Source organism: Pituophis catenifer, unplaced genomic scaffold (assembly GCF_029215685.1).
Source record: "Pituophis catenifer annectens isolate HBS135680 unplaced genomic scaffold, rPitCat1.0.hap2 SCAF_10, whole genome shotgun sequence".
NCBI lineage: Eukaryota > Metazoa > Chordata > Lepidosauria > Squamata > Colubridae > Pituophis > Pituophis catenifer.
The window spans coordinates 2,235,329-2,257,214 of record NW_027256890.1 but is presented as its reverse complement, the minus strand read 5'-3'; the positions used below and the strand labels follow the sequence as shown (position 1 = coordinate 2,257,214).

General features: G+C 48.5%; 1 protein-coding gene across 1 annotated transcript; it reads right to left on the bottom strand.

Moving 5' to 3' along the window:
* Positions 1 to 649: 649 nt before the first annotated feature.
* On the bottom strand, positions 650 to 15,846 carry LRRC74B (leucine rich repeat containing 74B). The gene is made up of 11 exons (XM_070950783.1): positions 15,724 to 15,846; positions 13,424 to 13,586; positions 12,387 to 12,529; positions 11,057 to 11,189; positions 10,339 to 10,545; positions 8,434 to 8,543; positions 6,770 to 6,885; positions 3,422 to 3,500; positions 3,230 to 3,325; positions 2,273 to 2,389; positions 650 to 1,818 (listed from the first exon to the last, which is right to left on the bottom strand). The coding sequence occupies exons 1-11, from the start codon at positions 15,844 to 15,846 to the stop codon at positions 1,810 to 1,812; spliced, it is 1,296 nt and encodes a 431-aa protein (XP_070806884.1). The 3' UTR covers positions 650 to 1,809.
* Positions 15,847 to 21,886: the final 6,040 nt, after the last annotated feature.

The following is a 21,886-nucleotide window of genomic DNA, read 5'->3' as shown; positions in this document are numbered from 1 at the left end:
TTTTTTTTTTAACCTCCTTTCTGAGGTGTGTCTCTTCTAGAACAGATTCATGAACATTAATCTTTCCTCTCTGGCCCATTTTTTCTGTTGAAGCATATAAAGACCCTTGTGCTAATTCACCCAGTGAATTTTATTTATTTACTAGACAACCCGTGCCCTGTTGGGTCATCGTTTTAGAAATATTTCCTTGCCAGATTCCTCAGAATCTCTTTAAGAATGGCAGAGCTTCTAAAGGACTTGAAAAGTTCTTAAAAATTCAGGATAACATTCATATAGGTATCGGCCTTGGAAGTAGCCCGTGTTGAATTGTATAGCACACTCAAATATTGACCACAGGAAATGTTTTATGACATTTTTTTCATTATTACATAAAATGCTAATTTTTATGTCATAAAATGCTGTATGAAATTTGCCAAATTTCAGTTCTACAAGAGTTTTTATGTCCAGGGGTGGGTTCTACTTACCTTTACTACTGGTTTGCAACGGGAGCACACGTGTGCAATTCTGCGCATTCACAGATCACCCACGATGATGTGCCTCCCGCCGGTTTTACTACCGGTTCTATGGAGCAACCCACCACTGGTTATGTCCCAGATTTTGGAGACGCATTCTGTAAATTAGCCCATCTGAGGCATACTGGCTGAAAAAGTTTTGGCTTATGATGTACCTTTTCACCCAGCTAGAGGTTACAGACCCCAGAGTTTTAGGGATGTGTGTAGATTTAGATTTATTTATTTATTAAAATTTATACGGCCGCCCATCTCGCACAAAGTGATTCTGGGCAGAATACATCTCAATTTAACAACAATACAATATTTCTCTGACAAGATTGGCAAAACTGAAGTTTACAAAAATAAAAATAAAAAAAAAATAAAAAGAGAACTGGAGTGAGATACATTATTTACTACAAATGGCCCCATATCGAGTCAACAGCCTGGAAGTAATCCACTGCTTGACCCACACATTTTTTGGGCCGGGTGGGGGTACCCTTCTCTCCCCAACCCTTGCTGCCTTCTTCCTTCAGCTTTCTCTCGTCTCCACCCATTTCTGGCCTCCAGAGCCTGGGGAGGCCGTTTTTGCCCTCCCGGAGGCTTGAGGAAAGCCTCTGGAGCCCCCCCACCCCACAACTGTGGTGCAGGAGGCTGACTAGGCCACGCCCACCATGGCTACGCCCACCCAGGTCACCTTCACCTCCTGGCCATCAGGGCTGGGCTGCCTGAGATGTGGGGGACGAGACTACTTCCTCTGGGACCATGTCCAGCCAGGAAGCATGTTGTACAATCCTGGCAATCCTGGAAATGTTTTCAGGGGAAGCTGCGCAAATTGTGCAAGAGGAAAGGTTGCTGTTGAGGATGGCACACAAAACAATTTGGCTAAAAGTACAGGGACAGAGTTTTGGATAGAAGAGCAGTTCCCAAACTCCGCAGAATGCATCCAAAGTTCCTGCCCAGATTTTTATCGGCTTCCTGTTAGCCTCAATTGAGGTCGGCTCAGACAATCACTGGAGGGTTTTGCCTCGAAGGGAAAATTGCTAGGAGCACTTTCACCTCCCGTGCCAACGAATCCCCTCATATTGCTATGAGCAGGATGCCAAAATCCTTGGAAGCAGATCCCTGCCGCAATCATTCAGCATATGAAAAGGCGCATTTCACACAACATGCTGGTTCTAGCATAAAGAGAAGCATGGAGGTGGGGAGGGGATCACAAAGCCTGGACCTCTTATCAAGCATCACCAGACGTTTCATGGGGTGCTCCCATCTGGGACGTCAACAAGAAAAGGCGGATCTTCCAGGGCCACCAGGAATCTCTTTAGGAAACCTGCAAATGTGAGAAGACGCACAAGTCCAGACAAGAAATAATGGATGGAAGCTGAACAAGGAGAGATTCAACCTGGAAATGAGGAGAAATTTTCTGACAGAACAATCAACCAATGGAACAGAATTTCAAGAAGAAATTGGACTGCCATTTGTCAGAAATGGTATAGGGTCTCCTGCTTGGGCAGGGGGTTGGACTAGATGACCTACAAGGTCCCTTCCAACTCTGTTAATCTGTATCTGTAAATTGACCAAGGAGTCAATGGCACTGCTTTCCAAACTTGGCAACTTTAAAGACTTGTGGACTTCAGCTTCTAGAATTCCTCAGCCAGCATGGAATTCTAGGAGTTGAAGTCCAGAAGTCTTAAAGTTGCCAAAGATGGGGACCCCTGTATTTAGGGCATCTAGCCATGGGAAGACAAGCCGGTTCCCCAGAGAAGCGAAGTTACTTGCTGCACCTTTGAAAGTTTTCTTCTGAACAAGCGAGTGGTTCCATCATGGTGGATCAGAAGGCTCGGGAAAAGTTCTTGGACAGCTTCACACGCCCGGACAAAGTCCTGCTTCACCACAATTGCCTGAAAAGAGGAATTCCGGGCAGTGAGCAGGTCGGAGCCGAAGCTGCCACAGTCTCAGGCCAGATTAGAACAGAGCAAGGTTCCCCTGCAGCTCAACATATGGCCACAAAGCAAAGCTGCTTCTGGCCAGGGGAGGGAGGCAGCCAGATGAGGCAGGTTCACCTGAAGACAGGGACCGCACCAACTGCGGCCTCTTCTACCTGAGAAGGACAGAAAATGATCCTTCTGGGATCAGACCAAGGCCCGGTTGGTGCTGTGCAGTGTGGAGCTGGAAACCTCATCTTCGGGTCTTGAGGAAACGGCCTTCCCTGTCTATGCTCCCTCCACTTGGCCCTGCTGCATTCCAGTCTGTAAATATGCTTTACCTTCCTTAAGGCATTAGCCTAACCTTAACCTAACTTTGCAACCTTCTCTAGGGTTGGAAGCAAAGCAGGGGCAGGTCTGCTTGATACCCGGATGGGGGACCAGAAGGAAATTAGGAAGGCGAACAGGCATCCTGGAAGAAAGAAATGCAAACTACTTCTGAGCCGTGGCTGCCTTTCCTTTCCCGCACTCTGTGCAGTTGCATTAATTTCACAAATGCGTTCTTCCCTTTATCCTCCTGCCCCTCCTGCCTACAGGCCTGCTCACCTGCTCACAGCACAACCCAGCATTACATCCACCCAGCATTTCTTATCTGGATTTCCCTTTACTTTGTGTGCCACTCACAACTTCACTGCCCACAAATCACCATCCTTTGGGAACTCAAAACGAAGGGTGTTCTGTTCCCCATCCATTTTGACGATCCTGCATCGTCATTTCAGATCAGTCAGTTTTTCCCCCTCTTTGACCAACACCTACTGAAAAATCCAGAAGTTCCATTGCAGCTCCGGGATTTGTTCGGATGGCCTTGAGGATCCCAAGGCAGCCTTCATTCTGGATGGGGTTCCTGGACATCTGCAGGGCACAGGAAAGAAGAGGGGCCCACCCTCTGCATTAGCTACCTGGCAGGGCTATTTGGATCTCAGTGTCACCTTCCCAAAAGCTGCTCACCTTGAGTCTCCTCAGGATCTTGTTTCCTTTCAGGCCCAAAGCCAGCGCGAGGGCTCCTTCCAAGGCGATCCGATTATTCCTGAGAATAAAGAGAGAAGGCACTCAAAAGTCCCCCCACTTTCTCTCTTCCTACATGCCCATCCACGCTGGCCCACACTAGCTTGCTGTTGGAAGTAAGTTTAAAAACATATATATCACAGGATCTACCTGCTATGACAAAAGATCAAATCTTCCCTCTTGGTCAATACATTTAAAACACTGTAGAGTTTGGTTCGGGTCTAAAGAGCCCAATTAGGGAAGCAGGAGAGGAACTAAGTTCCGCAAACATTCCCTTCTGAGGAAAACACTCCCGAGTGGCTGCCCACGTTTTCATTTGGCTCAATTTCTTCCCATAATCGCATGAGTTCCTAGTCCCGTGGTGGCAAACCTATGGCATACGTGCCAGAGGTGGCACACTCTCTGTGGGCACAGCTCTGCCGTGCATATGCGTGTGCCTCCCGCTGACCAGCTGGTCTTTGGGTCTCTGCAAAGCATGCATGGGGGAGACACGTGTGGGGAAGCATGTGTCAGGTTTCGATGTCGTCTCAAATAAAATAAATTGCATTTCCAAACAAATAGTCTTTGAAGAAATATTTCATTTTATTAAGCACGACAACCTGTCCCCGATTGTGGCGTAGCCAACACTGACTTCCTGACCCCAAACCTTCCCTTTCCATTCCCCAATTCTCTGCATCTCGTTGGCCATCTTCCAAATCACTCTCCCCATATCTACTATTTCAGCTCCCAGGAATGTCCCCCCTCCCATCTCATCTCCTAGGCAGGGGACATTATCTTCAGGGAAAATAAGTAGGTGAGAAGTCAAGCGTCCTCTTGCCAGCTGCCCCCTCTTCTTCTTATGTCAGCACTAGAGTAAATGCAGGTTGAAGTGCTGACAGCAAGCATGCGAGGGGGGCAAGGCGCATGCCGGGGGTGCATGCACATGCACAGGGGTGGGGCGCACATGCATATGCGGAGACGGGGTGCATGCACAGGGCACATGCGCATGCATGGGGGTGGGGCACATGGGGGCGCATGTGCGTATGCAGGGGGCACATGCGGGGAGCTCCCACATGCGTGGGGGTAGGGCACATGTAGGGGGCTGCACGTGCATGTGAGCAGCAGGGCACATGCGCAGGGACCCACATTGCATTTTGAGGGTTCGCACACACACACTTCAGGCACTCAGTCTGGAAAAGGTTAGCCATCACTGTCCTAGTCAGTACGTAAGATGTCCAACTAAATTCCCAGCATTTCCAACTAGATTTCCATGTTCTGTGTTCCATTTCCAGTAGCTGAACTACTAGTAGTTGAAGAAGGGAAAAAAACTTTGCTTTTTCCTGAGGCTCCAAGAGTTTTTGCCACACACAAGGCAGCTTCATCTCTGCGAGGATTGCCAAGAACCATTAAATTGAGAGAGTCTGGAAGTGCAGCAGAATCCTATGCAAACAGTCCTCCAGCAAAGAGGGAGAGGGCAGCCCAGGCCCCAAGATGGCTATCCACAATTTGACGGAATTCTGCAATCCCCACACCTTCCTTCTGGCCATCTTCTCTGGAGGAAAAGAGAACAAGACTGCCGGATTTTTTTTTGCATGACAGCCCACCGGTTATCTGAAAGCAGGATGTCAAGCTCCCCCAAAAATTCGAAGAACCACTCAGTTCACAAGAATTCACTTTCTGGTTACAGAAAATCTTAGTCTAGCTTCTGAGATTATCCTCAGATGTTGCACTTTGCCTTTTTTTTTTTAAGGGTTATTTAATATTTTATTTCACCAAAACAGAAAAGGAAAATGGCTTCTTAAGAAGCAGCATTTTGTTGCTAACTCCAGGCTTATAATTCTTCTTCTGTAGGGTGGAACACGGAGTCTCGTGGTGAGCCCCAAGTTGCTTAATTGGCTGGTTAGTATCTCAAGCTAAGCCATGGTTTGCAATTACCAGGGTCACACATCACCCAAGCAACAAGGAGATAACATTCGGTTTGCCTTACAGCGCTGGGTGACCCGGGCACAGCCCCTCCCAGGCTCCTCCCTCTCTGATTGGCAAGAGGCCACAAATTCAGCTCAGCCTGCTGACATATGGCACCTGGGCTGAGCGTAAAAGGGACACAACCTACTTGTTTCATTCTCAACACTAGCCCATCAAACAATTTTTTCCCTGAGTGCCCTAAATGCTACACCACAGGAAGACTGATTGCAGCTGTAGTGATGGAGCATCCACAACTTCAGAAGTGGTGGGCTCTCCATCACTGAAGGCTTTTAAGAGGAGGCTGGACAGCCACTTGTCTGGAATGGTATAGAGCCATGATGGCGAACCTGTGGCACGCGTAGCCATATCAGTGGGCACGCCAGCTCAGCTCTGGCGTGCATGTGCGTGCTGGCCAGCTGTTTTTCAGGCCTTCTGGGCCAACCAGAAGTAGGGAAACAGGCTATTTACTGCCTCCAGAGGGCCTGGGGGGTGGAGAAGGCCTGTTTTCTTTCTCACCTGGCTCCAGATCCTCTCTATGCATCTGGGGAGAGCGAAAACAGCCTTCCCCACCCACTCGGAGACCCTCCGGAGGCCTGAAACGGCCCATTTCCCAACTCCCGGTTGGACAGGAAGTGACTTTTTTGCTGTCCCCAGCCCCTCTAGGAGTCTCTGGAGGCTGGGGACAGCAAAAAAGTCACTTCCTGTCCAACCGAGACTTGGGAAATGGGCCATTTCAGGCCTCCGGAGGGCCTCTGAGGGGGTGAGGAAGGCTGTTTTCGCCCTCCCCAGATGCATAGAGAGGATCTGGAGCCAGGTGAGAAAGAAAAACAGGCCTACCGGGCCATCGTGTGCCAGGAGGGGGCGGGAGGGGGGGTTGCGCGCATATGCACAGGGCAGGGTACATAGAATTATGGATGTGGGCACATACGCGTGTGAACCTCCCCCGCCCCGCTCCGCCCCCTCCTGGCACGTGATGGCAAAAAGGTTAGCCATCACTGGTATAGATTCTCCTGCTTAAGTAGGGGGTTGCACTAGAAGATCTCTAAGGTTCCTTCCAACTCTGTTGAGTCTGTTCTGTTCTGGTTGGGCAGCCTGGGCAAAGGGGAAGATGGGGGAGAAGAGACTGCCAGTTTCTCCTCTCCCTCCCTAAGCAGGTGAGATCCCTGATTCAAATCCAACCTTTGCTCGAAACTCACCTGATGGCCTCAGTCTCAACTGCCCTGATGGCAATATGGAGATCCTAGAAACTATTCCCTTTCCTGGCTTGTGCCAAGGATGACTAAGAAACGGCTCTGGGCACTCAGGAAGTGCAGGCACACACACACGCACACACATATGCCTCCTTACCCGATGTGGAGTTCTTCCAGCACATCGTTACTTTTCAGGGCTGCCCCCAGAGCAGCTGCACCACTGTTGCCAAAGCCGTTATATGACAGATCAAGGACTCGAAGGAATATATTCCCCTGTGGAGAAGACAGAGTTAGCAGAGCTTGGAAAAGGTGGAATGTCCACAGGAGACCAGAGCTTGCCATCTAGCGCTTCTAATCACAAGCCACAGCCTGACAGAGAGTTCCCGGGCCTTCATCCACTCCAGATTTGCTTCTAGGTTCTTTCCAAACAGGGTACCTCTTCCCCTGCCCAGGTCAGTGCTTCTCAACCTTGGCAGCATAGCTGGCTGGGGAACTCTGGGCTTTGAAGTCCACCCATTTTGAAGCTGCCAAGGTTGAGAAACACTGATTTAGGTGGTCAACCCTCTTGGCTTAAAAAGCTATGTCCCCCTAAATATGTTGGTTTTATTCTTTCAAACGCAGGGAATACTGAAAAGGAATTCAGGAGTGTTCCACAAGGTATAGTCAAAAATAATTAAGATGGATACCACTGAAGCTCCGCCTGTTTTTTAATCTGGTCTGTGTAAATAGCAGGCAGAGCTTCTTCACTTGCTTCATCAGGGTTGCCTTCTTGATGTTTTTGACCATAGTTTACACACACAAACACACACACATACACACGGAGGAATGTAGGATTCTGTCTGTTCATCAGCACCAACACTCTCCAAGATCCTCACTGTTAGGAAATTTCTCCTTAATTCCAGGTTGCTTCTCTCTTTCGTTGTTGTTGTTAGTTGTGAAGTCATGTCCAACCCATCGCAACTCCATGGACAACTTTCCTCCAGGCCTTCCTATCCTCTACCATCCCCCGAAGCCCAGCCACCTCATTCTCTGCCGTCCCCTTCTTCTTTTGCCCTCCATCGTTCCCAGCGTTAGGCTCTTCTCCAGTGAGTCCTTCCTTCTCATTAGGTGGCCCAAGTATTTCAGTTTCATCTTCAGGATCTGGCCTTCTAATCTCTTTGATTAGTTTCCATCCATTATTTCTTGTCCTGCCCTCCGGTGCTTTGGAGAATAATTTGTCCCCCTCTTCTTTGTGGCAGCCCCTCAAATACTGGAAGACTGCTATCATGTCAGCCCTAATTCTTCTTTTCTCTAGAGTAGCCAAACCCAAATCCTGCAGCTGTTCTTTGTGTGTTTTAGTCTCCAGGCCTTTGATTATCTTAGTTGCTCATCTTTGAACTTTTTCCAAAGTCTCAACATCTTTTTTGTAGTATGGTGACCAAAACTAGTTGCGGTATTCCAGGTGTGTGGTCTTACTAGGGTTTTATAAAGCGGCACTAATACTTCACGTGATCTTGATTCTATGCCTCTGTTTATACAACCCAGGATTGTATTCGCTTTTTTGGTGGCGGCTGCACACTGCACACTTTCCCTTATTCTCTGCTGGGAGATGCAGGAAATGTGGCCTGTGATATTGTGATGCCACTAGACCAGGAGTGGGCAACTGGGAGTTGAAGTCCGCCCATCTTCAAACTACCAAGGTTGAGAAACACTGCACTAGACCGAGCAAGGCCAAATTATTTCAGACTTATTTGCACTTTAGAAGACAGAGGGGTGATATAACATCTTATGCTTTACAACTTTGTCCCTCAGGAAAACTCTCGAGCCAAGTCCCTTTCCTACCCCCAAGCCTTTGGCGACAGCCACTGCTCCTTGGCCCCGAAAGTTGTTCCAGCTGAGGTTGAGTTCCTTCAGCCCCACATTTTCCGCCATGGCCACTCCAAGAGCTTCTCCTGGTTCAGTGTAGATGGAGACACAAAAAAATGGGAAAGAGGCCTGAAACGTCAAACTGAGGGAGGCTTTGCAAAAGAACGACACCCTCTTGGGTCCCACCCCATGTTTACAGTAGCAGCCTCTCCCCATACAGGAGCCTTGGTGGCACAGTGGCGAGAATGAGTATTGCAGGCTAATTCTGCCAACTGCCAGCAGTTCGATCCTGACTGGCTCAAGGTTGACTCAGCCTTTCCCTCCTTCCAAGGACCCAATAAAATGAGGGCCCAGATTGTTGGGGGCAACATGCTGACTCTGTAAACCACTCAAGAGAGCACTGTGAAGCGGTATATAAGTCTGCTATGGCTATCCAACCTAATGTGGCTTTTTCTGCTGAATTTTCGCAAAGCAATTCTTCTCACCACAGCAGAGTTTCCAGCTCACAGAGGAAGAAGGGAAGGATTGTAGGATCTGCAAGCAGTAGGAAGAGGAGATTCCCACAGAGCACCACCTGCTTGTGGGAATCCCCAGAGAGTTCCAGAAACGGCTTTCTGGTGATCAACGTCATGACATGAAGAGGTTTTATTCTCCCCCCTCGGGTCAGCCTAGCTGCTCCTACGACAAAGTTTAGAGCAAAGTTGCTTAAACTGTGCGGCATGGAAGCCCAGTTCTCCTCAGGTATTAAGATTTCCACAAATTGGACTGAAGATCTAAGAGAAAGTTTCTGGTGGGTTTTGCAACCAATTTGGAGGAAACATAACCTTTACTTTGCCCCAGCAGGATGCAGCTTCTGGCTGACCTTGCTATCATATAAAGCTAAGGGAAACTTTGGCCAGCACTAGGGAGACACATTTCCAGATTTTCTCTGAAAATCTCAGACTGGTAAATTGTCCTACAAGAAAACATTAACAGCCCCCTTTGTCTTCCCCCCCCCCCAAGAACACAATGTCTGTAGGTAACTGAACCCAACTCAAAGATCTGACTTGGCTTTTTATACTTTTTCTGGACTACTCCCCTCAGAAAAATTTTATCAGGAGCTAATTGTAATGCTTTTCAGCAATACATGTGTACTTTTTATTTTCCCAGTTCTGGCTTTGTCTCTCTATTATTCGTATTATTTTGACTTGTTAATTTATACTGCTAGTCCATGTGTGATATGCCATATGCTAAATAAATTATTTTGATAATCCTTTTGTATTGCTTTTAATTACTCCTACACAATTTTAGTTTTACATATCATTTTACATATCTTAAAGGGCAGACAGAAACTTAAGTGAGCCCAACTTTCTAATCCCTACCTTAATTTTCTTTTTCGCTTTCTCAACTTTGGTAGCTCTTCCCTATTTTCTGCACACTCTCTCTCTCTTCCTTTTGTCCCCGCCTGTTCTCCATCATATCACAAAGTCTTCTTCAAAACATAAGGAGAAGAAAGAGGTGGGGCTGGTGGGAAGTCAAAACCTCTCATGGGGTGAGGCAAAGAAGGAGATTCCAAGCCACAGCAGGTAACAAGGGAAGAAAAGGGGGAAGGGAGGGAGGGAGAGAGAGAGAGAGGTAGGGAAGGTGGGCAGGAGTCACAGCCCAGCAATTCTTTCCCCCCAACAACAGTAAACTTTAATGATTAGTTCTTAGCTTATGAAAACCACAGCTGGCCCTTAATTTAACAATTCATATTCCTTTAAAGGTATGTGGTGTTCTAGAAACCAAAGGGCCATAAACACACAAATTGCATGTCTACGTAGATGTGTGTCTTTCTCACATGTGCTACACAGTGCTCCCCACAGCGCTCCCCACACGCAGCCAAATTTCTATGACATTTACCTGCTATCTCTCCGAGCATGTTATGACTCAGATCAAGGTGCTCTACTTTCTGATTCATCACTAAAGCATCTGCCAGGTATTTGGCTGCCCTGTCATTTAATTCATTTCCTGAAAGTTTCATGGTCACAAGAACTGGATTTTCCCGAAGCACTGTGGACAGAGCTTCTGCCCCTTTCATCCCGACTCTGTTCTCTGATAAATCAAGTTCTGAAAGAAAAAAAGGTTGATCTCTAGCTGGCTCATCATGCAAAATCCCCCAGACCCATTAGCCCAACATGTCTTTGTTCCTCAATCCTTCCTTTGACCAGGAATGAAAGCTGGACAAAGGCTACAACTGGTTTCGTGGAGAATCCCTTGGAGAAAGACACTCATCTCAACCCATCAAACATGGCATCTTTATTTGGGGGCAGCACATAAATGTTGTAAAGCAAATAAACAAATTTACAAGCCACTATTTCATTAGGAATCCTTATGCTTGGATTGCCGGGTGTAAAAGTCAAGAGGTCTAAATTCTTATGAACTGTTTCAACACAGCTTCAAGCTTTACTGCTACATTATATGAAAAGAGTAAGTCTTTGCTTTTTAAAACTGGAAATTTTAGAAGGGATCTGACAATGGTTTAACAACCAACCCAAAATACCTCAAGGCTATGGATTACATGGACTCCCCATTTTGCCTCCTGAAACAATTTTCAGAATCTCCCAATGAAGACGTGCACCTGAAATGTAGCAATTTTCCTTTAACATCTCCGCCATCGCAATTGCTCCGTGTCCATCCAGCCCGTTGTCACGCAGGTTCAGCTTCACAATGGACGTGTTGCTGGTCAGGGAAAGCGCGAGAGCCTTGACTGCCTAAAAGAAGAGGCAGAGGAGGGAAGAGCTATGAGGGCAGAATGCTGGGATCTAGCCCAGTCCTTTGGCAGTGGTCAAGGTTTGGGGGCCTGGGAGAGACAAACTGGGAGGGAGCTGGCATGGCCTTCCCTTAATTTCACAAGAGGCTCTGCCAAAACTGAAAAGCCATTAGCGAGGGGCCTTTTTAAACCTCCAGCCAAGCAACACCTCTGATAAGGAAGAGAGAAGGAAATGAAGGGTTAGAAGAGGTGCTGGGCAGAGACAGCCCCATCCAGCTTTGCCTTCAGGCTCACCTCCCAGTGACATGCACTGCAGATCCTAGTGGATTATTTCAGCAGCCATGAAAAGAAAATGAGGCCACGTCTCCTGTTCTGCAGCCTGGAAGCGGGCAGCAAAGCTCTACTGCCACATGAGAGCATCTGGCCTCTTGTTTCCCATATAGATCAAGCACAGGCCTTGGGAAGGAGGTGGGGGTGGGGCTCCACCATATGCCAGCCGCACCTGCTGCCTTTGACTCCATTAGTGCCGTTTAGCTGAGATGGCTAAGGCCCTGGAGGCTGCTTGGACAGGAACTGGCCCAGTAACTTTAGACCTTGTTTAAAGTACAGAACCATCCTCCCTGGAGACAAATGGTCACAAACTGAAACAGGTGCCTGCCAAAAGTTACAGAATGAAGGATTGGACCCCTCTTCTCCTCTGCATGCTTCATCAGGCGACCCTCTGGCTCTCCTCATAAAAGGCTTAGTGGGTAGCAGCTCTGTGTTCTGATAGAAGCCAGCTCTGCCCTCTTATCAGTGGCAGGCAAGAATCTCTTTACCACTTTGTCATTTCAACTGGTCTATTTTGTTTCTCTATTTTATGTTGATCAAATTGCTACTAACAACTGTATTGTCTTTAGGTGTGTTTAACTCATTTTTCTCCATAAGACACCTGGAACATTTTTAGTTTTGAAGGTAAAATTTAATTAGGCACCTACATATTTCTGCACCGATGTAGTGTTGGTACCGTAATGCTCCTTGAGTATTCCCACAAATAACTCTGTAAAGAAATATAATATTCCCAAGTGCAATGCAGATGGAAAAAAGGAGAGGGGGAAGAGAGAATATTCAAAGGCAGTGAGGAGATTCATACTTGCAGAGTGCAAAGCAAGTCCTGAAGTGGCCGGGCCAAAAGAAGAGGACACCTTGCAGCAGTTACCTTAGGGTTAAGGCCACGATGGTTCAGAGTCAGTTCAGAATCTTTCATATGCCGTAAAAAATAAGAGATAGGAACCACGCCGTACGCTTGACAGATCGCAAGGTATCTGGCTTTCCCGGCAGGATCATAGCATATTGTAGAGTCTAGGCCAAGACAAAGGGGAAAATGAAAGCAGTGGTCATCCTTGGCTTTCTGCAAGACAACCAGATCCAGAAAGCAGCTGTAGTTTCTGGCAGTGCAAGAACAAGATGACTTTAAAAACTGTAGCACCAACCCGAGTCCCACCATCATCCCCAGTGAGGCATGCCTGAACCGAACCAGATATTCCTTCAGTGGTCTTGTATGCAAAAGGTACAGAGGGGATAATGACTTTCTCAAGGCAATTCACAAAAGAGTTTGGTGTGTTTGTTTTGAAACTCACAAGAGCTGCACCAAAGTCACAATGCTTTGAAAATGGCTACTGACCATTGCTTGGCTTAAAAAGAAATAAGACACATTTGTGGAAGCCAGGCTAACAATGGCCAATGCCAAGCTTTCATTTCAGAGGCTTAATATTCATTGCTCAGACTGCAGGTTGGCCACTCAAAAGCATTGCAGGTCCTAGCATTCTGCACCAGGGCATCAGATGTTCAGAATTAAAAATTACAAGAATGAAAGGTTACAAATGTTAATTAAAGCGTGGCCAAATTCTCATGAGATTGTCTAAGATTTATATTAGGTTGATGGGGAGGGAATACCTGATGCTTGCTTAGTTGCCAACTTATCCTTGGCAGCTCTTTCTTGGTTTACCTGCTTAACACATGTATATCCTGCCTTTACATCAATAGCTCAAGGTGGCTTCCATAGTGCTCACTCTATTTTTCCCATAACAATCTTGTGATGTAAGTTGGTCTGAGACAGACTGACTAGCCCAAAGTTACCCAGGGAGCTTCCACAGTTAAAGGTGAACTAAAGACTCTGGGGTCTCCCTGGGCTCTAGTTCAATGTTTCCCAACCTCGGCAATTGTAAGCAGCTTGGCAACTTGTCTAATCCATACTTTCTATTTCAAGGTCTGTGTCCCACTCTTCCTCTTGATCGTCTTCTGATTCTGATTCTTCTTCCTCAGCTTCTTCTTCAGAATAGTTTAATGCTTTCTTCAAGAAGCAGGCGCTGTTCTCCTGGCAGATGGATTCTGATATATCAGGGGACCTCGAAAAAGTCTGATAAAATATCGTGTCAAGATACAGAAATGTAAGAACATACCTAACTCTATCCCAAAAAAAAAAAAAAAAAGGAATGACACAGAGGTCCAGCTAACAACCCTTGAAAAGCAAGATTTGTTGTTTCAAACTAGGAACAGCAACCAATCAGGAAAAACAGCAGCCTTAGAAACTTGAATAAAACATACGGTTTCTGACAAGCAGCCTGGGAAAAATACAGGATGTAGAATAAATTAAAATAGACTCTCAATATTCTAATAGATATATCAACCACATTGGAAATATTCAAGGGTTCCCCCCTCTCTATTGCTAATATTATTAAGAAGCAGCTCATTTTGTAATTATGTCACTTTAACTAACTTTATCTCAGGAAGTAGTAAAGAACCCAGTAATTAAAGTTTGCAACATAACTTTCTGAAACATACTTTCACCTCCCAATGAAAACAAAAAAACAAAAATGGATACTAAGCTAAGAAATTTGCACCAGTCAAGCAGGAAATCTAGGCCTGGCCTGGCACAAGCAAAGAGGCAAAATTTCATTCTCCCTGAGTCATGTTTACTTAGATCTGTATAAAAGTGGGAAGAACTTATAAAGCTGGAAGAACCCCAAATGACTATTCGACATGGTTTTATACTTTATGTGGTTTATATGGTTACATAAGCAAGAAAACAGCCGTTTGCATGAAAATAGATAAAAAGCAGAAATTGCTGCAGTCTCGTGGCTTGCCCAGGATATTTCAGAAGCATATTTAGAAAGAAAACATATTTAGCAAACCCAATTGCCTATATTTGTGGTTTCCTGTCATGCATCTCCTGAGCTGTGGACAGTTACACATTATTACAACTCATTTCTTCTTTTTAATTCAACCGTTTAATCACCGTAATCCTGCTCAACACCAGACTTTTTAATTTCATTTGACTACCAATGTAATTCCATGCACATCCCCCTGCTTTTCAGAGCCAGGAACAAGCCAGGTTCCGATCGCTGAGAGCTTACTCTTAACCTTATTTTGAGGTTGACCAAGTTCAGACAGCACCAAGGCCCCCTCCTCTTAAGCCTGACCTACAAATATTCTCCTCTGTCGGTCACCTTGTTCTTGTTTTGTCAGGTGAAACTCATTAAAACTGGAGGGTAGGCCATCATTATTGAAAAACATTTATTTTGCTAGGAATTTGCATGAAATAGACTGGAAAGAGAGACAGGTGTCTTTGCGGAAACCCTCCACCTTGGGGGCACCAGGCCACCCGCCTGGCTGAGGTGCTATGTCATCAAATATGAATGACAATAGAGTGATCCTTGATTTACAATAGCCCGTTTAGTGACCATTCAAAGTCACGTCATTGAAAAAAAAGTGACTTATGATCATTTTTCATACTTATGACCGTTGCAGCATCCCCGAGGTCAAGATTCGGACACTTGGCAACTGGTTCGTATTTACAACGGTTGCTGTGTCCCAAGGTCATGTTATCCCCTTTTGCAACCTTCTGACAGGCAAAGTCAATGGGGAAGCCAGATTCATTTAACTACTGTGTTATTCATTTAATAACTGCAGAGATTCACTTAACGAATTGGAAAGAGAAGTCATAAAATGGGGCAAAATTCACTTCAATTTCTCACTTAACATAAATTTTGGGCTCAATTTCGGTCGTAAGTCGAGGACTACCTGTATGAATAAAAATAAAACCCCAAAGCAGCATTCTCTTTTTTGGACTGTAACCACCATCATCCCCAGCCAACCCTGCTCAGACAGGTAGATTAACAGAGCTGGAAGGGACCTTGTAGGTCATCTACCCTAACCCCAACCCCCCCCCCCCCGCCCCGACAAAGCTCCCCACGGTCTACCAGATGTATTGGACTACAACTGCCCTCATCCCCAGCCGGCACTGCTCCTCACGGATTTTCAGCCTTACTGGACTACAACCGCCCTCATCCGCAGCAGGCGTGCTGCAGAGGTTTACCATCCCGGCCGGGTCCTTCCCCGCCCCTTTTTTTTTTAATCAATTTGACTCGGCCCATTCCGTCAGTTGGTCCCCGCTGGACTACAATTCCCATCATCCCCAGCCTCGGGAGTAATGGGAGTTGAGGTCCGACATCGGCTGGGGGTGTGTGGCGGGTAGGCGGCTCTTTCCTCCTTGCCTCCGAGTTCCGCGAGCTGGAGGCGCTCGGAGCGAGGGACGCAGAGGACGCGCCACCGGAGAGCCGGTCCCCCGCCGCGTCGGCCTCCTGCTCGGGCACCGGCGAGAGCGGCAGCTTGGGCATCGGCGCGGCTGGGCCTCGGCCTGCTCTGCTGCCATGGCAACGGCGTCGCCGTGCAGGAGGCGAAGGCAGCCGGGCAGCGGAAGGGGCGGGCGCATCCGGAAATTCGCGCGTGACCATTGGAGGAGGGAGGAGGGCCGGGCACCTATCGATCTCCCGCTCGCGTTGCCTTGGCAACCCATGTGCCGGGCCTTCTGTAGCCTCGAGTAGGCCGGCCTTCCCTCACAGGCCTCGAGCTGCTGGATCCCTCTGGCGGCCAAGCAGCGGCCTCGCGGAGCCCCGTCAGCCCGGATTGAAGGGAAAGGCTGTTCTTTGCGGCCTCCAGGACGGACATTGGCGGCTGCGAGGAGGAACCGACGCGAAGCTGAAGCCTCGCTCAGTCCCCGCTGCTGTTGCGGCCACTGCTTCCAGACGCAAGCGGCCGACGGCGTCGTGCAAGACAAACTGACGCGGGGCCACAAGAATCCTGCGAGAGGCCGCCCGGGGAGTCCGGAGCCTCAGACTGTGGCCCTGCCGAGGGCTGGACTAGATGACCTCCAGGGTCCCTTTCCAGCTCTGTTCTGATCCCGACTCTGAACAGCGTGCAAAAGCCACAGCACAGCCAATGGAGGAAGAAAACAGAGGATGCACATGGTGGCCAGGGAGAAGAAAGCTGGATTCCACAGATCATGTTGTGGTTTCATTGATTTTGGCCCAGAGTGTTGAGAGAATCCAGACATTTGTGGCTTATTTCAGAAGCAGAAAGAACGCAAGCTTGCCTTGGCTGCCGCTGAAAAGAGCAGCACCTCAAAAGGTGAAGAAGCTACTGCCAAACTGGGCCACGCCAACAATATACTGTAGCTGCTTTGCCTCCGCTGCCCCGATTTTAGCAGGCTGGTAGTCCTTGCAGCTTTTCCTTCTTGCGCTGGAATGGCAGTTTTTATTGTCTCAGGCCAACCTGGTCCAACATGTGGCCTGCCAGTATCGTGGGCTTCAACTCCCAGCATTTGTTGACAGTTGCAAAACAAAATGGCAGCTCAGAGCTGAAACTCCGAGGCTAGGAGGGAGATGTTTTGACATTTTCAAGAGTGTGGGGGTCAATTAACCATCCACAGACCCCCCTCCCAGCAAGCTGAGGTATTTTCGGCTCAATAGAGCTGTGGATGGAGCCCAAGGATAAAACCCGAGCCGAGCCCGAAGATCAGCTGTTTGTCAGTAAAAAGACTGAGGGCGGTGGGGAGGATGTCAACATGGCTGGCTGCCATGACCGGGTCAACCACTGAGTCTAATATAGCTGGTGAAATGGTTGGCGAGACGGTGGCAACAGCGACTCCAGATAGGGTGTTGATAATGATGCCTGGGCTAATAGGCACTGCTTGTAGCAACATGGCGGCGATGATGTCTATGGCAAGGGGGGTTACAATGGCGAGGGGAATGGCGCTAATGACAGCGACGGCGACGGCAACACCAGGAGGCTGCAAGGAAGCCCTTGTTGTTAATAGAGGAGAGGGCAATGCTGCAAAGGCTATAAATGTTAGGATCCCTTCAACCTCTAGGGATCTGTTGCACTCCTCTTTCTTGAAACTCTGAGGACTTATTAAACTAATTGAACTAAGTAGCCTGAGCAAGGTGATGGATAGGGACTGAGGATTACAAACTGGAGATGATGACTTACTCTCCCCCTCAACTGTCCCTCTCTCCTTTATCAGATCTAGATCTATTACGACCACTCAGCGTTAACTTGCAATCTTAGATCGATCTGCAGCTTTATTTACCACCTGTTCCCCCAAGATTACCCTGATTATTTAACCCTAAATACTTTGTCCAGTGGCTCTGCCTTACTTTTTTGATCTAATCCTCGGCCATCGCTGGTGTCAGGACTGGAGGAGATACAGACATCGAGAGTCTTGGATTATGGGGAGATAGACCACCTTCTCTTTGTTTGTTTCAAATGGTTTGGTCGCTGTGAGAGGACGACCTTTTGAGACCTCTACCCCCACCTCCTTTGGATGGACTTACTACAACCACAAGACTTCCCATCGTCGTGAGAGGGCGATGATGTTCCGATGTATTGACATTTGTAACTTACTGGTCTCCCTTTTACATCTATTTCCTCCCTTATTTTAAATTACCTGTCTTAACCATCTCTAACACTCTTAGAAGAAAATGATCCTTCATCTCCTTCAACTCGCTCCTATCTTTGATGTATTCAACTGCGGAGCTCCTTGCACTGCGAGATTCCCCCCTCTCGCATGTCTGGCCCTCTCAGTTATCAAGGGCTGCCCTTGAGGACGGGTTTTGGAACCCTGAGAGGTGGTTTGCAAAAAACCGACGGCTTTGGGGGTTTTTAGATAAATCTTTAAGTTCTATTTTAAGGGGTTCTGGGAGGGATTGTGGGAATGGATCTGGGGGGATCCATAAATCCACTGAAAGGGGTAATGGGTCTGATAATCATGGTGGGGAGGATGGGGACAGAAATCTGACAAGGATGCAGGGGGATGAAGCAATGGGCATTAGTATAGTAAGTGGGAGGGGCAGATATGACAGCTGCAGGGGGCCATATTATGTTTCGGGAGTGCGCACTCGATGTTTACGAGCGATTGCCCACTCCGACCCCCAAAGCACTGCTCGTTTCCCGGGTTGTTCAGAGTCTCAGACCCTGGGTCTACGGCTGATGTTATGTAATGCCAGGTCAGTGGTAAATAAAGCCCCCCTCATTCATGATCTTATTTCAGAGGGGGTGCTGACCTGGCAGGGATTACGGAGACCTGGTTAGGCCAGGAGGGAGGAGTTCCCCTTGTGGAAATGTGCCCGCCAGGTTTCCGTGCATTCCATCAGCCAAGGGCTCAGGGAAGGGGTGGGGGAGTGGCAGCAATCTTTAGAGAAAGTCTTTGCCCGAGGGAGGCCACTGTTCCTCAGATAGCCGGATGTGAGTCCCTCCTTGTGAAGTGGGGTCAGGGGATTCAGATGGGCCTACTGATTGCGTACCTGGCTCCCTGCCACGTAACAGCGGTCCTGCCTGAGCTGCTCGACATTATAGCCGGGGTGGCGGTGGAAACCCCCAGACTTATTGTTATGGGGGATTTTAACCTGCCATCTGCTGGTGAGATGTCGGAGACGGCTCGGGAGTTCATGGCTTCCATGACGGCCATGGGCCTGACCCAGGTAGTTCAAGGCCCCACCCACTTGGGGAATCACACTCTGGACTTGATTTTTATCTCTGATCAGTGGCTGAATGATCTAAGAATAGGGGATATAGACATCAAGCCCTTGTCATGGTCTGATCATTCTCTCCTTCACATGGACTTTCAAGTCACTTCCACCCACCGCAGGGAGACGGAACCAACCAAATGGTTCCGTCCCAGGCGCCTGATGGACCCCGAAAGGTTCCTGATGGAGCTTGGGCCATTTCCTGAGACTCTGGCTCACGACTCGACTGAGGACCTGGTGGTCGCCTGGGACAGGGTGGCTACTGGGGCCTTGGACCGCGTCGTGCCTTTGCGGCCTCTGACCCGATGCCGATCTCGTCTAGCTCCTTGGTTTTCCGAGGAGCTGAGAGAGATGAAGCGTCGGAAAAGACGCCTGGAGAGTGATTGGAGGACAAGCCGATCTGAATCTGACCGAACACAGGTGAGATCTTATATTAAGATCTACCTAGTGGCGATAAGAGCGGCGAAGTCTAGCTACTTCTCCGCTCTTATTGCATCTGCAGAGAACCGCCCAGCTGCGCTGTTTAGGGTGACCCGCTCCCTACTTCAGGTGGGGGTACGGGAAGATCCCTTAAAGGGTCGAGCTGAGGATTTTGTACAATTCCTGCATGATAAAGTCGCTCAGATTCGGGAAGGCCTGGACTCCGATTGGGTAGATCCAGGGGAGGAGACGGGGGCAGGTCCTGAGAGAGTTATCTGGGAAGAGTTTGACTCTGTGGCTCCTGAGGACGTGGACAGGATTCTGGGCAAGCTTAACGCTGCCACATGTTTATTGGACCCGTGTCCCTCCTGGTTGGTACTGGCCTCCCGGGAGGTTACACGAGGCTGGCTCCAAGGGATTATAAATGCTTCCCTGAGTGAGGGTGTCTTTCCCGCCGCCTTGAAAGAGGCGGTTGTGAAGCCCCTCCTCAAGAAGCCTTCCCTGGACCCGGCTATATTATCAAATTATCGTCCAGTCTCCAATCTTCGCTTTGTTGCGAAGGTTGTTGAGAGTGTGGTGGCGCGACAACTACCCCGATACCTGGATGAAGTTGTCTATCTGGATCCGTTCCAGTCGGGCTTCAGGTCACGATACAGCACAGAAACGGCATTGGTCGCATTGGTGGATGATCTCTGGAGGGCTCGGGACAGAGGTTGCTCCTCTATCCTGGTCCTATTAGATCTCTCAGCGGCTTTTGATACCATCGACCATGGTATCTTACTGCACCGGCTGGAGGGGTTAGGAATAGGGGGCACTGTTCTTCGGTGGTTCTCCTCCTTCCTCTCTGACCGTTCACAGTTTGTGTTGGCAGGGGGGCAGAGGTCGACCTCGAGGCACCTTATTTGTGGGGTGCCGCAAGGGTCAGTCCTCTCACCCCTTCTGTTCAACATTTATGTAAAACCGCTAGGTGAGATCATCCGTGGTTTTGGGGTGAGTGTTCATCAGTATGCTGATGACACACAGCTATACATCTCCACCCCAGACCACCCCAATGATGCCCTTGCTGTGATGTCCCGTTGCCTGGAGGCCGTGCGGATCTGGATGGGGAGAAACAAGCTCAGACTCAACCCCTCCAAGACCGAGTGGCTGTGGCTTCCGGCGTCCCGGTATAGTCAGCTGGTACCATCACTGACAATAGGGGATGAGATCTTGCTCCCCACAGAGAGGGCCCGCAACTTGGGTGTCCTCCTGGATTCACGGTTATCTTTAGAAGATCATTTGACGGTCGTGGCCAGGGGTGCCTTTTATCAGGTTCGCCTGATCCGCCAGTTGCGTCCCTTTCTGAATCGGGACGCCTTGCGCACGGTCACTCATGCCCTAGTTACCTCCCGTATGGACTACTGTAATGCTCTCTACATGGGGCTCCCCTTGAAAAGCACCCGGAGGCTCCAACTGGTCCAGAACGTAGCCGCGCGGGTGATTATGGGCGCAGCTCATTACGCCCATGTAACACCTCTCCTACGCGAGCTGCACTGGCTCCCGGTGGTCTTCCGGGTGCGATTCAAGGTGTTAGTTATCACCTTTAAAGCGCTCCATGGCTTAGGACCTGGGTACCTACGAGACCGTCTTTTGCCACCAATAGCCTCCCACCGACCAGTTCGTTCTCACAGGGAGGGACTACTCAGGGTACCGTCAGTCAAATTATGTCGACTGGCGACTCCCAGGGGGAGGGCCTTCTCTGTGGGGGCTCCAACCCTTTGGAATGAACTGCCCCCGGAGATACGGAATATCCCTGATCTCCGTGCTTTCCGCCGTGCCCTCAAGACCCTGATGTTCCAACAGGCAGGGCTAAACATACAAACATGCAAATGATTTTTTAAATGTTATCTAATTCTGGGTTTTATTTAATTGACCAAACTAAGTAACAATTTTAATTAGCAATTTTATGATGTTTGTGTGTCTATATTTTTCTTGACTGTACACCGCCTTGAGTCCTACGGGAGAAAGGCGGTATAGAAATATAATAAATAAATAAATAAATTTCAAGGGCCATCACTGGTTGGATGTCCACAGCCCAGGGAAAGCGACTGGGGCATCTTTGCCTTTTAAGCACCAGCTGGCAGTTGAGCAGGATGTGTTTTTCTGCTGCTGCTCCTCCTGGTGGTTTTCAAGACTGGAGAATCCCTGAATTGGTGCTTGCTTTGGCCCTTTCGGATTACAAAACAGACATTTGCAATGACCAGGATCCTTGCAGGGGTGAAATCCAGCAGGTTCTGACAGGTTCAGAGAACCGGCAAATACCACCTCTGGCTGGCCCCAAAGTGGAGTAGGAATGGAGATTTTGCAATATCCTTCCCCCAGGAGTGGGGAAGGAATGTAGATTTTGCAGTATCCTTCCCCTGCCACGCCCACCAAGCCACACCACGCCCACCAA